The sequence below is a fragment of the Mytilus galloprovincialis genome, chromosome 13, assembly GCF_965363235.1.
Source record: "Mytilus galloprovincialis chromosome 13, xbMytGall1.hap1.1, whole genome shotgun sequence".
Lineage (NCBI taxonomy): Eukaryota > Metazoa > Mollusca > Bivalvia > Mytilida > Mytilidae > Mytilus > Mytilus galloprovincialis.
This window is the reverse complement of record NC_134850.1, coordinates 29,154,173-29,167,163: the sequence shown is the minus strand read 5'-3', so window position 1 is coordinate 29,167,163 and position 12,991 is coordinate 29,154,173. Positions and strand designations below refer to the sequence as shown.

Below are 12,991 nucleotides of genomic sequence, written 5' to 3'. Positions count from 1 at the left end.
TTAATACCACCTTCCAGAGGGATACGTGATTATAGAATTTCCGAAACATCAACATGCATCATCATTCGTCTCAACTCGGCCGATTCCGTACCCTCATCTGAACTGCTTTTCTAGTAATGTCATGGTGTATTATGAGCTAGGTAGATTGCCATTACTTGTATTGCACACCAGAAAATGTCGAATTTTTAAATACTGGTTTACTTCGTAGTCATGATATAGCTATATAATTTGGACGCTATTCTGCAATTCCAAGAAGTAATAGACTATGTAGTTTTTGTAAAAATGACATTGAAGATGAGATGCATTTCATTTTAAAATGTCCTACTTATCATGGTCTCAAATCTAATTTTATAAAACAATATTATTGGAGAAAACCTTCTATGTATAAACATATACAATTAATGAGTTCTAATAGTTTCTGAGAATTGTGTAATTTGGGTAAATCTATATTTCGTGCACAAAAGTTGAGATCTAACATGCTGTAATTATATTTCACACTTCCTTCTGCTATCTAGGTATATTTTGTGTAGTTTAAATGTTGTTTGCCTATAGTTGTTATGACTTTGGTCAATAAAGATATAACTGAAATATTAATCTCCATAGACATTGTTAATGTCGTTTATAACTGTACAACGAAAGATAACTCTAATAATTTTAACATCTTCGGATAGTTATCATTTGAATGGAGATAATATATATCCGAAGATTATGTCAACAATTAACTTTGTTAAGTGATTGATCGAATGGATTTTAAGTGTTGTTGCCGTGGAGACGAGGATTCACATGGTCTTGTTAATTATCCAAGATCAAGTGATGCTGAACTTGAGAGATATGCAAATCACGTAATGTATATGTTTATTTTTGTTAAGAAACGCCCCCTTTTGTAATGTTTACGAAGTAAATAAGTATCATATAAGTGCATACAACATTTATGCTTTGCCGTTTGTACTTGATATTAACAAGCATGATGCTGAGTAAATACTGCTGTTGTGTTTATGTAATGTTATAGTAATGCCTGATTTACTTTAGGGGAACCCCAAGTTTTACTTGGGTATCAAAATATGGACTTCCGTCGGCCAACAGTAAAACAATGATTAAAGTCGGGACGTGGGGACTTTTCTTTTTGTAAGACTACATTTCTGTCCCTTTCAAGCATCTTCTATTTCATTTGATAGTCTAAATTTAGCGCCTTTAATCGAGAATCTGTTAAACGGTTCCCGTCCTTAATATGCAAGAAATATTTACCACTGAACGTTAAACAAACACAATCTATAATAGCAGAAGTCCATTACTAGACGTCTAGTAATGGACTTCTGATAATAGATAAAGATATAGTTTTTGTTTTATTATTGATTACAAGAAATTTCTTTGGTTCATCCAAATATTTTCAGGAGGAAAGTGGTCACGTGGTCAACAGATTCCATAATAACGGAGAACTGCCTCGAAAAGATTATGAGGTAAATTGTGTCAGATTATTCTACTGAATATTTAGGTGTTATTAGGGAGTACCATTTAATTTTTAGGGGGGGCTAGGATGAAACATTTTAACCTGCATTTATTTTTTTGCTGTAATCACTATCCTGCCTTTTTTTATTTTTCACTCTATTCGGTCTTACATTGTTTTGTTAGTTTATCCTGACTTTTCAATACATAAATTGACGTCCTGCATTTTTTTCTTCTGCAAACTAGTCTTTTGCCTGGGAAGACAATTTATTTGAAACATAATATATATTTTCAATATCATTACAAAAATATTTTGCATAATTTAGATTGTTCTCTTTGCCTGTTTTCCCGAAATTTCATAATCAGTTATGAAAGTGGTTAATTCAGTATCTTTAAATGTTATATGCGCAGTTTTTACCTGAAAACATTGATATCTTTATTTTTTAGAGTTTGAATTATGACAAGTGTTATAATGAGCCTTTTGGGGAATACTGTGATAGTTTACATGACAGACAGGTAAGCCTTTGACTTATACATGATACATGAAATTGAAGAAAACTAATACGTTGGTTACATTGATATAAGAAGATGTAGTATGAGTGCCAGTGAGACGACTCTCAATCCAATTCACAATTTGTGAAAATAAAGCATTATAGGTCAATATTTGGTCTTCAATACGGAGTCTTGGCTCACACCGAACAGCAAGCCATAAAGGGCCCCAAAAATGACTAGTATAAAACCGTTCAAACAACGGTCTAATCTATATAAAAACGCAAAAAACTTATGAACCACAACAGCAAACGACATCCACTGAAAAAAGAGGGAAAATGTACGCCAATTACATGTACACAATACAATTAAAGATTTATAAGAACCTCAAAATACACAATCGAAGTTGTGACACTAAAACATTGGAAATTCTAAAACTGAATTACTAGTTCGTTTTATTCATTAGGAGCTAGACTTTCACATACACAGAAATGAAAATGCAGCTTAAGGTGGTACCCAACACTTTCACTAAAATTAATTTGGCTCGTTTAATTTTTATAAAATTTTGTCAAAGCATTTACTTTGACACTTTAGCAAAAATATAAAAATTTAAAAAATTTTGAACCAACCGTTTTGTCAGAAAAATTACACTGGTTATATAGCAGATTGACAAACACCAATTTTGATCATTAAGAAGCTTAATATTCCCTTTACAACACAACGTTATTAAAACGTTTGGCTGATTTTACAGAGTTATCTCCCTGTAGTGTTAGGTACCACCTTAACAAAGAATAAAAGACCAAAACAATAATTCAAATTTCACCATTATCCCAAATTAACTTCTGATGAAAATTTCAGACGTTAAAAGATTATTTGAAAATAATAAAACCATAATTCAAATTTCACCATTATCCCAAATTAACCTCTGATGAAAATTTCAGACGTTAAAAGATTATTTGAAAATAATTAAACCATAATTCAAATTTCACCATTATCCCAAATTAACCTCTGATGAAAATTTCAGACGTTAAAAGATTATTTGAAAATAATAAAACCATAATTCAAATTTCACCATTATCCCAAATTAACCTCTGATGAAAATTTCAAACGTTAAAAGATTATTTGAAAATAATAAAACCATAATTCAAATTTCACCATTATCCCAAATTAACCTCTGATGAAAATTTCAAACGTTAAAAGATTATTTGAAAATAATAAAACCATAATTCAAATTTCACCATTATCCCAAATTAACCTCTGATGAAAATTTCAAACGTTAAAAGATTATTTGAAAACGAGCATTTTCACTTTAATGATTTTCTGGAACATAATTTGTTAATACCAGAAAGCTGGTAAACGCTAAACCAGTTGAACAAAGAATATTTGAAGGGTGTATTCAGATCGAATTCGAAGCACAAGATTTAAAAAAAAGATAAGGAGATGTGGTATGATTGCCATGACTTCAACTACATGTATCTACAAATCACCAAAGGACAGTGGTCATTTTAATGTTAAAGAAAATGGATAGCCATTAGCTATACTAATATAGCTATTGATGTAAAGTATTACAATTAAAGGTTAAGGATGGTCATAAAAATAACGGAAAGTAATACAGCCATCAGCTATATATATATTTTCATGGTTAATATATGTTTAGCGCTATTTAAGACAAAATCAAACAATCAAAACAAAAGAGTAAACAAAGACCTATAAAACCAAACGACATTTTCATCAACAGTTACAAATAATAGTGAGAAACAACACGAAGTCCACTAAAAACCGGAAGTGAAATCAGATGCTCCGGAAGGGTAAGCATTTCTTGCACGGTATACGACACCCGTCGTGTTATTTCTTTGTTCAGTTTGGTAATGATGGAAGGTAATTTATTGTATGAGTTTAGAAGTAGATGTGGTTCATAAGTGGTTCTCGTTGGTTTTTCTGTTTGAATGGTTTAGAACTAGTCATTTTGGGGCCCTTTATAGCTTGCTGTTCGGTAAATTGTAACTTGGATGGAAAGTTGTCTCATTAGCACTCATACTACATCTTCATATACCTATACACAACCAATAATATGGGAACTGACAAAAACATGTTTAACCCCGCCGCATTATTGTTCCTGTTACAAGTCAGAAGCTTCTGGTCTTTGTTAGTCTTTTGTTTGTTTCTTTAATTCTAGTTCATTTATATGTTTTGGAGTTTAGGACGTCCATTTGTACGATTTCCATTCTCAAATTTATATATTTATGTTTCTATTTCTATAGTCAGCGAGGAAAGTAGAGTTTATACAATGGACGGTCACGTTACTTGTCGGAATATTCACAGGACTTGTAAGTTTATTTTAGTGTGCATATGTTATTTGATAATTGACAAGTCACTGCAGCAACTACATTGTATAAAACACGAAGGCCATGAAACATTAAACACGTTATATTCAAATGTTACACTTCGTGAAGGCATCAAAATCGAAAGAGACAAATTCTTGAGGATTGATTCTGAACGCAAATTATTGAGTATTTTTTATCTGAATACTTATTTTATGTTTAAATGTCATAAATCGATTAAGAAGACAAGTATAGGTAGCAAAAAAAAACCTATATAGACTCGCATGAACCCCAAAAGGAGCGAGATCGGGGTTTTCTATGGAACGCCACAGCTGTCTTATGTGGAACTCTGATATTACTTTATGTTGTTTTACTATTACTTGATGATATTTTGTCTTTACTTAATATGGTTTTGACATTACTTATTGATGTTTCGATATTACACGTTATGATTTCGTATTGACTTGATATAGTTTTGTCATTGCTCAATATGGTTTTGTCATTACTCAATATGGTTTTGTCATTACTCGATGTGGTTGTGTCTTTACTCGATGTGGTTATGTCATTTGTCAATGTGGTTTTAACATTACTAGATGTGAATGTGACTTAACGTTATGTAGTTGTTTCATTACATGATGTGGTTTTGTTATTTCGTAATGATGATTTGCCTATTCTTTATATGGTTTTAACATTACGTAATGATGTTTCAAAATTTGACAATTTTACACTACTTGATGTGTTTGTTTCATTATTTGATGTGCTCGTGTCATTCTTTGATGTGGTTATCCAATTACTTGATGAGGTAAAACCACGTGACCAATTAGGAAAAACCTGTTCTATTTTTAGATAGATTTCCATGTTGTATGTGCCTTGGATGATTATGGCCATCGATCGAATTAGAGTTCAAATTAAAGTTCGGGTTACTGTTGAGTTAAACTTTGAGTTAGTCTTCGATTTCGAATTCAGGCCATTATTAGAATTAAAGTTCTACTTGGCATTGAGTTTCGAGTTGGACTTCTAGTTATAGTCACATTTAAAGGTAGATTTCTAGTTACAATTTGAGTCACTTTTTGAGGTAGAGTTTGTGTGAGATTTGAATTTAAGTCTCATGTAGATTAATTAAGATTTCGAGTTGAATTCGAGCTATCTTATATGAGTTTGTAATTAAAAATTTTCTATCGCGGACAAGGGCTTTTGCTCGGGCTTCCGAAAAGAGGGCTCTGGGGTATGCGTACAAAAGATAAACAATGTAACAGTATACAAAACGCAACATATAAATTGAAATGAAGTTGTGGTGTAATTGCCAATGAGACAACTACCCACCAGAGTCTAAACGCAGTGGGTATAAGAAATCATATTTAGGCAACCGTACAGCCTTCACCACAGCGTATAGTCAGCTACAAAAAAACACCATGCACCATGTGAAGAAAATCAAAGGAAAACACTTACGGTATAATTTATAAATAAACAAAACCTACAAAAAGCAAATATGACACACATGATACAACGACGACAATTGAACGTCATGCTCCTGACTCGGGCAGGTACATACAGAAAGTGCACATGGCGGAGTTTAACATGTATGTGACCGATAAATCCTAACCTAACATCGGACTGTTACAGTAGTGTAACAGCACAACATGAAATAAAATATGTAAACTAGACAAAGTGATACCACCGCACCCCTCTCTAAAGTAGCTGTATTATAACAAAGTCAATTTAGGACTTTCTCTCAGATATAATTGTGCCTGGGAGACACAATTGATGCCCCGCAGATGCAAAGTGTTATTTTAAAATAACTATAACATTTAACCGCTTATACCCCAAAAATGACAAAGTTTAACTATTTCCCAAAAGAGCAAATCCTTAAAAAAAAACGACCACCTGCACACCTTTAATATATGAACAAACAGACAGTAAAGAGAAAACTTCCTACAATTCAAATTGTAGGAGGAGTTACTAGTATGCGGAATAACTATATACTTTCAGTTGCAGGGGCTTAAAAAAAAACCGTTTCAATTGACTGACTCAATAGATCGATATGACTGAGTAATACAAATTTATCGGGGGGGGGGGGGGGGAGGGTATCGGGTGCTCAAGAGCTCAAGAAAGGTAAGGAGATTCTGCTCAACGAGTGGCACCCGTCGGGTTATTTTTGAAAGTACAAACCCAGTGATTTGGTTTTATTTGGTAGTTCACATCGGAGGAAGAGATGACAGTATTTAGGTTACGGCAACTGGAAAATATCCGTCGTCACATGTGAAACAGATATTTCAAACAGTTTTTTTTTCAATTAGTGCGAGGTAGATCAGAAATTTCAATTGCTAAAAATAATAGATTGATATTTGTATATGTTCAAATGATCATTCACACTAAAAACATCGGAGAATTCTTATTTTATAGTATTGATGCTTTGTCGCTTAGTCCGAGCCCAACCCCTCCCCCATTTCCCTGTTACTTTAGTGTGAGTTGATTTAAAGTGTCTAATTTGTTAACAATAAAGTACAAGTCTTTTGATTTGTGTCCTCAATATCAAGAAAAAACATCTACAGAAAAACTTTTTTTTATTTTGTTTTTACCGGTAAATGTATCGATAAATATACAGCCGGTCAACATTACGCTTTTGCACTGACATCAACAATATCAGGCGAGACACAGGGTTCCGCGGAATATTTTACGAATTTATTATAAATTAATACTGCTTCCATTTGAAAACTAAGAGAGAAAAAACGGCAGGACCAAGTTGTTAGGGGATATCACAACTATGTCCGAAATACTGTAAAATTTTTAGTACTTTTTTTCCTTATTATTGTCTGCCGTTCCCCTTTTTTATACCAAATAACTCTGAACTTAAATTTGAACTTTGACTCAATGGATAGCGATTCCCATCCAAAGCACATTAAACAAAAGAGGGACGAAAAATACCAGAGGGACAGTCAAACTCATAAATCGAAAATAAACTGACAACGCCATGGCTAAACATGAAAAAGACAAACAGACAAACAATAGTACACATGACACAACATAGAAAACTAAAGAATAAGCAACACGAACCCCACCAAAAACTAGGGCTTTAAACAAACGACATATTGAAATCTGTTTAAAAATAGAACATTTTTTTTTTTCCGAATTGGTCACGTGGTTTTACCTCATCAAGTAATGGGATAACCACATCAAAGAATGACACGACCACATCAAATAACGAAACACGCATATCAAGTTGTGTAGAACCGTCAAATTTTGAAACATCATTACATAATGTTAAAACCATATAAAGAATAGACAAATCATCATTACGAAATAACAAAACCACATCATGTAATGAAACAACTACATAACGTTAAGTCACATTCACATCAAGTAATGTTAAAACCATATTGACTAATGTCACAACCACATCGAGTAATGACACAACCACGTCGAGTAATTACAAAACCATATTGAGTAATGACAAAACCATATTGAGCAATAACAAAACTATATCAAGTCAATATGAAATCATAACATGTAATATCGAAACATCATTAAGTAATGTCAAAACCATATTAAGTAAAGACAAAATATCATCAAGTAATAGTAAAACAACATAAAGTAATATCAGAGTTCCACATAAGACAGCTGTGGCGTTCCATAGTTTTCGGTCAGAAATCTTTACTCGGTACTCGGAGAAAAAAATGTGTTCTTGAAACACCAAATCATGTATTTCTGAGTCTGAGTACCATAATCGGTACCGAAATGATTATAGGTACGTCGACGGGGTTAGCGTCTCCTGCTATGCATGTATCTCCCGAATATCATAAAAGCAGTACTACTCGTTAATCAACCCCTGTTGTTATGCTCATTGTAAATTAACAATCGGCAATCCTCGGGTGATTCCGCTACTCTCCTTCTATTAGGTGAAGTTACGGAATCTGCCGAGTTTTTTGTTCCTAAATAAAAACATATATTGCTATATAACTCATACTATTTATTATTTTAGGTTGCATTATTTATTGATTATGTTGTAAAACTGTTGACCAAGTGGAAATACAACTCAGTAGAAAGCTGTATCCTTTTACATAAATCTGTAATGTATAGACTTTGGAGATGGTCCTTTTTTTTGTGTATGAAATATCATCAAGCACATACGTCAAGTACCTACCGAGTTTCCAGAAGTTATTTTAACGCTTTGTATATGATAAATACAAATGTACAATATAAACAAAACTTACTATTACATCAGCATACACGATGTATACCGTTTATTTGTATATTCACCTTTCTCTGTTTTAATTTATAAAAATAAAGACCGGGAACGGATTCCGCCGGGGGCAAAGCGGGCATGCCTCCTTAAAATCAGAAAAATATCACCTTTTTATTTGTATATTAAACGTAAAAAAATACTCGCCTCTAACCGATCGATGAACGCATACACACGCCTCTAACTTCAAATCCAGAATGCACACCTTAATAAAATATTGCAAGCAATATTTTCCTTAGATACACAGCTATATACAAATGTATGGATGATGGATGTCTGGTTGTTTCCTTTCTTTGGTTACTTTTGTTTAATGTTGGATTTTGCATAATAGCCTCTTCTTTAGTTATTATTGAGGTGAGTGCACACTAGTTTCATTTCACTCATTTATTTACACATGCAAATGTCTCGTAACGGTAGTGTCTGAGTCATCAGTAAAGATTGAGAACGTATTATGGACTTACAAAGCTCCATGTATATCTCCTTTTTACAGATCACCGATCCTAAATGTCGAACCCTAAGAGTAGACTAGTCCGACAGATAGCTAATCTATCTGTCTGTATGACTAGACTAGTAGGAAAGGAGGAGGGTAGTAACCCTTACCTACAAATGATTTCACGGTTCAGCTAGCAAGCAAGTTATTATCTTTAATTTACTTACACACTCAAGAGAATTTGCTGTAAATGATTCTGTACCTTTCTAAATGTTTTCTAGCCAGTTGCTGCTGGTTCGGGAATACCAGAAATCAAATGCTATTTAAACGGTGTAAAGATTCCAAATGTTGGCAGACTTAGAACTTTGGTTTCTAAAGCGATTGGTGTACTATTTAGTGTGGCTGGGGGTAAGTTAAACTCAAGGTAAAAATCCTGATAACAGTAAAATAATTTATATTAATTTTACCCCAAAAAATGGCGAGCAGCACATTTAGTATATACTGGATCGTCTAGAATAGGCAACACTGCGCAGACAAGGAAACGTATAAAAATCTGAAAATTCCCTCAACGATATTGATATAAGATATTAATGAATGTATACGATCTTATGAAACATTCACATTTGGTTTATCCGGGCCTTTTATATCTTACTATGCGGTATTGGTTTTGCTCATTGTTGAGTGCTTGGTGTAGTTGTATATATCATATGTTTTCAAACTAAAGTTGTCTCGTTGAAAATCAAACCATAATATCTCTCTACATATTTTATATTGTGAACCGACACAATTGGTTCGTTTTGTGAACAATATTGCAGTAATATTATTATAATTCCATATTTGTATTTGTTCATCTGCAATATACAAAATATGATCAATACTGATGGTTCACGTATTTATTTCAACTTTGTATTGACAGGGTTATTTGTTGGAAAAGAAGGTCCTATGATTCACAGTGGTGCTATAATTGGTGCTGGAGTACCACAGGTAAATTCTTAAGTATACTGTTTTAGCATGAACATTATACGAATATCGGAAACAAATATAAAAAAGAAGATGTGGTATGATTGCCAATGAGACCACTCTCCACAAGAGACCAAAATGACACAGAAATTAATAACTATAGGTCACCGTACGGCCTTTATCAATGAACAAAGCCCAAACCGCATAGTCATCTATAAAAGGCCCCGAAAAGACAATTTTGATTACGAATCAAAATTAAAACAAAATACAATTGAACATCATAATACAGTTTTATTACAGGATAACTTGTTAAACAAGTTACAATGCAACGCAAAGAGTTGAAAAACAGCGCGTAAACCAGTCACTTAGACTTCAAAATGAGTGCCAAAGTATAAAAGCGGACAGGAAGTTTACTTTCCGAAATAAATTCTTAATATATACGAAAAAACACTGGAAGTTAGTTTTTTGTTTGTTTATTGGTTGCGATTTGTTGCAGTTATTTGAAGGGAAATAAAAAAGTAAAAGTGATGCATAGAACAAAAAACAATGCAAAAAGCGTTCGAAAAATTAAGAACTATGATTTGAAAACATCTACTCATTTTGAATCTTATTTAAATATCTTAAATGCTTTGAGAACTTTTTTGAATAGAAACAAATTATTTGCTTTTACGTTACAGTTTCAAAGTATAGCTTTCAAAAGAGTTAACATAAACTCATACAGTTACTTTAGAACTGATCGGTAAGTATAAGCATCACTTTTTTTCATTCATCGAAAAATACTTCCCAAAACGACCTCAACAATAAATGACGAGACAAAAAATCATTATAATAACACATGAAAAGGATAAAAGAAAATATTTGACAGTACAACATACTACATTAACCACCAACAACCAAATCATAAGATACGAATGAACAAATGCCTGTCCCAAGTCAGGAGCCTCTGGCCTTTGTTAGTCTTGTATTATTTTAATTTTAGTTTCTTGTGTACAATTTGGAAATTAGTATGGCGTTCATTATCACTGAGCTAGTATATATTTGTTTAGGGGCCAGCTGAAGGACGCCTCCGGGTGCGGGAATTTCTCGCTACATTGAAGACCTGTTGGTGACCTTCTGCTGTTGTTTTTTTTTCTATGGTCGGGTTGTTGTCTCTTTGGCACATTCCCCATTTCCATTCTCAATTTTACATACAATGCAACACATGGTCCAGATAGCTTAACATGGTACAGACATACCATGCAGTTGTGTTAATTTTCAGTAAAATTTAATTGTAAACGAAATGTTTATCGATTACGATATAAGGAAATGTGGTATGAGTGCCAATGAGCAAAATTCTCCATCTGAGATACCATTTGTAAAAGTAAACCATTATATGTCAAAGTACGGTCTTCAGAAATGACTAGCGTAAAACAATTCAAACGGGAAAACCTATATAAAAAAAACGAGAAACGAGAAACACTTATGAACCACACCAAGAAAAGACAACCACTAAACATTAGGTTCCTGACTTAGGACAGGTGCACAAAACTGCTGAATTTTTAAACGTTGTAAAATAAGCACCAGCCTTCACCCAACCTAAAACATTATTGTAACATCACAACATAGAAAGGTTAATTTGTACATTGTAAAGGAAATCTTTATTGATTAGAAAGTTCTGAAACTTGTATCAAGATCTAATTCATTGTCTGGACTGTCTAAATGTTTTTTCTGTAAAAAAAAAGTAATTTAATCGATTTTGCATGATTTGATTTTTAAATAATAACAATAACAATAATAAATAATAATACACATGTAGTTTTGATTTTCAGAGACAAGAGAGATTTTGTTTCTGGTGGAGCAGCAGCCGGGGTAGCAGGTAAGAATAATGATCACGTGGTTGGTTGATCATTTTCCTTGCAATGTTTATATATTGAACTATAACATATGTAAGCAGTCATGTTATGCCCCACATTTTGTCCGTTAGTCTGTCCCGCTTCAGGTTTAAGTTTTTGGTTAAAGTATGGACACATTCTTGTTTTCAGATGTAACACTTTAGTCTATAACAACTATTAAAGGTTATACTCTTGAACTGAATTTTAAATGTGCGTATTGTTATGCGTTTACTTTTCTACATTGGCTAAAGGTATAGGGGGAGGGTTGAGATCTCATAAACATGTTTAACCCCGCCGCATTTTTGCGCCTGTCCCAAGTCAGGAGCCTCTGGCCTTTGTTAGTCTTGTATTATTTTAATTTTAGTTTCTTGTGTACAATTTGGAAATTAGTATGGCGTTCATTATCACTGAACTAGTATATATTTGTTTAGGGGTCAGCTGAAGGACGCCCCCGGGTGCGGGAATTTCTCGCTACAATGAAGACCTGTTGGTGACCTTCTGCTGTTGTTTTTTCTATGGTCGGGTTGTTGTCTCTTTGACACATTCCCCATTTCCATTCTCAATTTTATGAATTTAAATGATATAAAATTAGATATGTCTAAAAGAGAAGGGAAAGACACCAAAAGGACATTCAAACACATTAATATTAGTCGGGAGCAGACTGACATTACCATGGCAACATAAAATAAAACACGACCAAAAAAACAAACAGCAGTATACAAAGGCTGAGCAACAAGAACCCCAGAATGGTAAGCAAATTCTGCTCTACATGTTAAACCGGTCGTATACGTTGCTTATCAAATCATTTATCAAACAAGATGTAGTATGATTGCCAATGAGTCTTATATTCACCGATACCTCATTGCCAATATGTTGGGATCATCACATTATTGTTTTTAAAGTTAGTTCATATAAAATATGTTTTGTTTAAAACAAAAATCATTAAAAGCTTAATTATTGGATACAAAGATAAATGGAAAACATAATGGAACTGTGTACCTAAATTTCATCCTATATTGTTACAGCTGCATTTGGTGCACCAATAGGAGGAGTCCTGTTTAGTTTAGAGGAAGGATGCTCTTTTTGGAACCAAAAATTAACTTGGCGAACAGTGAGTTGAAAATTTGTTAGACAGGCTTGAATTTTTCTAAGAAATCATGTCACAATTTAGAATTCCCTTTCATTTGGGATCAATATTAAGATTCTGAAACGTTAATAATTCATAAAAAATAAATGT

General features: G+C 33.1%; 1 protein-coding gene across 1 annotated transcript in view; it reads left to right on the top strand.

The window, feature by feature from the left end:
- The first annotated feature begins 675 nt into the window (after positions 1–675).
- The window catches only part of LOC143057900 (H(+)/Cl(-) exchange transporter 6-like), a 65,703-nt gene continuing 53,387 nt past the window's right edge, over positions 676–12,991 (top strand). Inside the window, exons 1-11 of the mRNA XM_076231361.1 lie at positions 676–842; positions 1,392–1,457; positions 1,891–1,959; positions 4,194–4,259; positions 8,233–8,299; positions 8,741–8,847; positions 9,205–9,331; positions 9,840–9,907; positions 10,561–10,622; positions 11,692–11,738; positions 12,780–12,865. Coding sequence (XP_076087476.1) covers positions 744–842; positions 1,392–1,457; positions 1,891–1,959; positions 4,194–4,259; positions 8,233–8,299; positions 8,741–8,847; positions 9,205–9,331; positions 9,840–9,907; positions 10,561–10,622; positions 11,692–11,738; positions 12,780–12,865 — 864 coding nt within the window. The 5' untranslated portion in view covers positions 676–743. The remainder of the gene's footprint in view (positions 843–1,391; positions 1,458–1,890; positions 1,960–4,193; positions 4,260–8,232; positions 8,300–8,740; positions 8,848–9,204; positions 9,332–9,839; positions 9,908–10,560; positions 10,623–11,691; positions 11,739–12,779; positions 12,866–12,991) is intronic.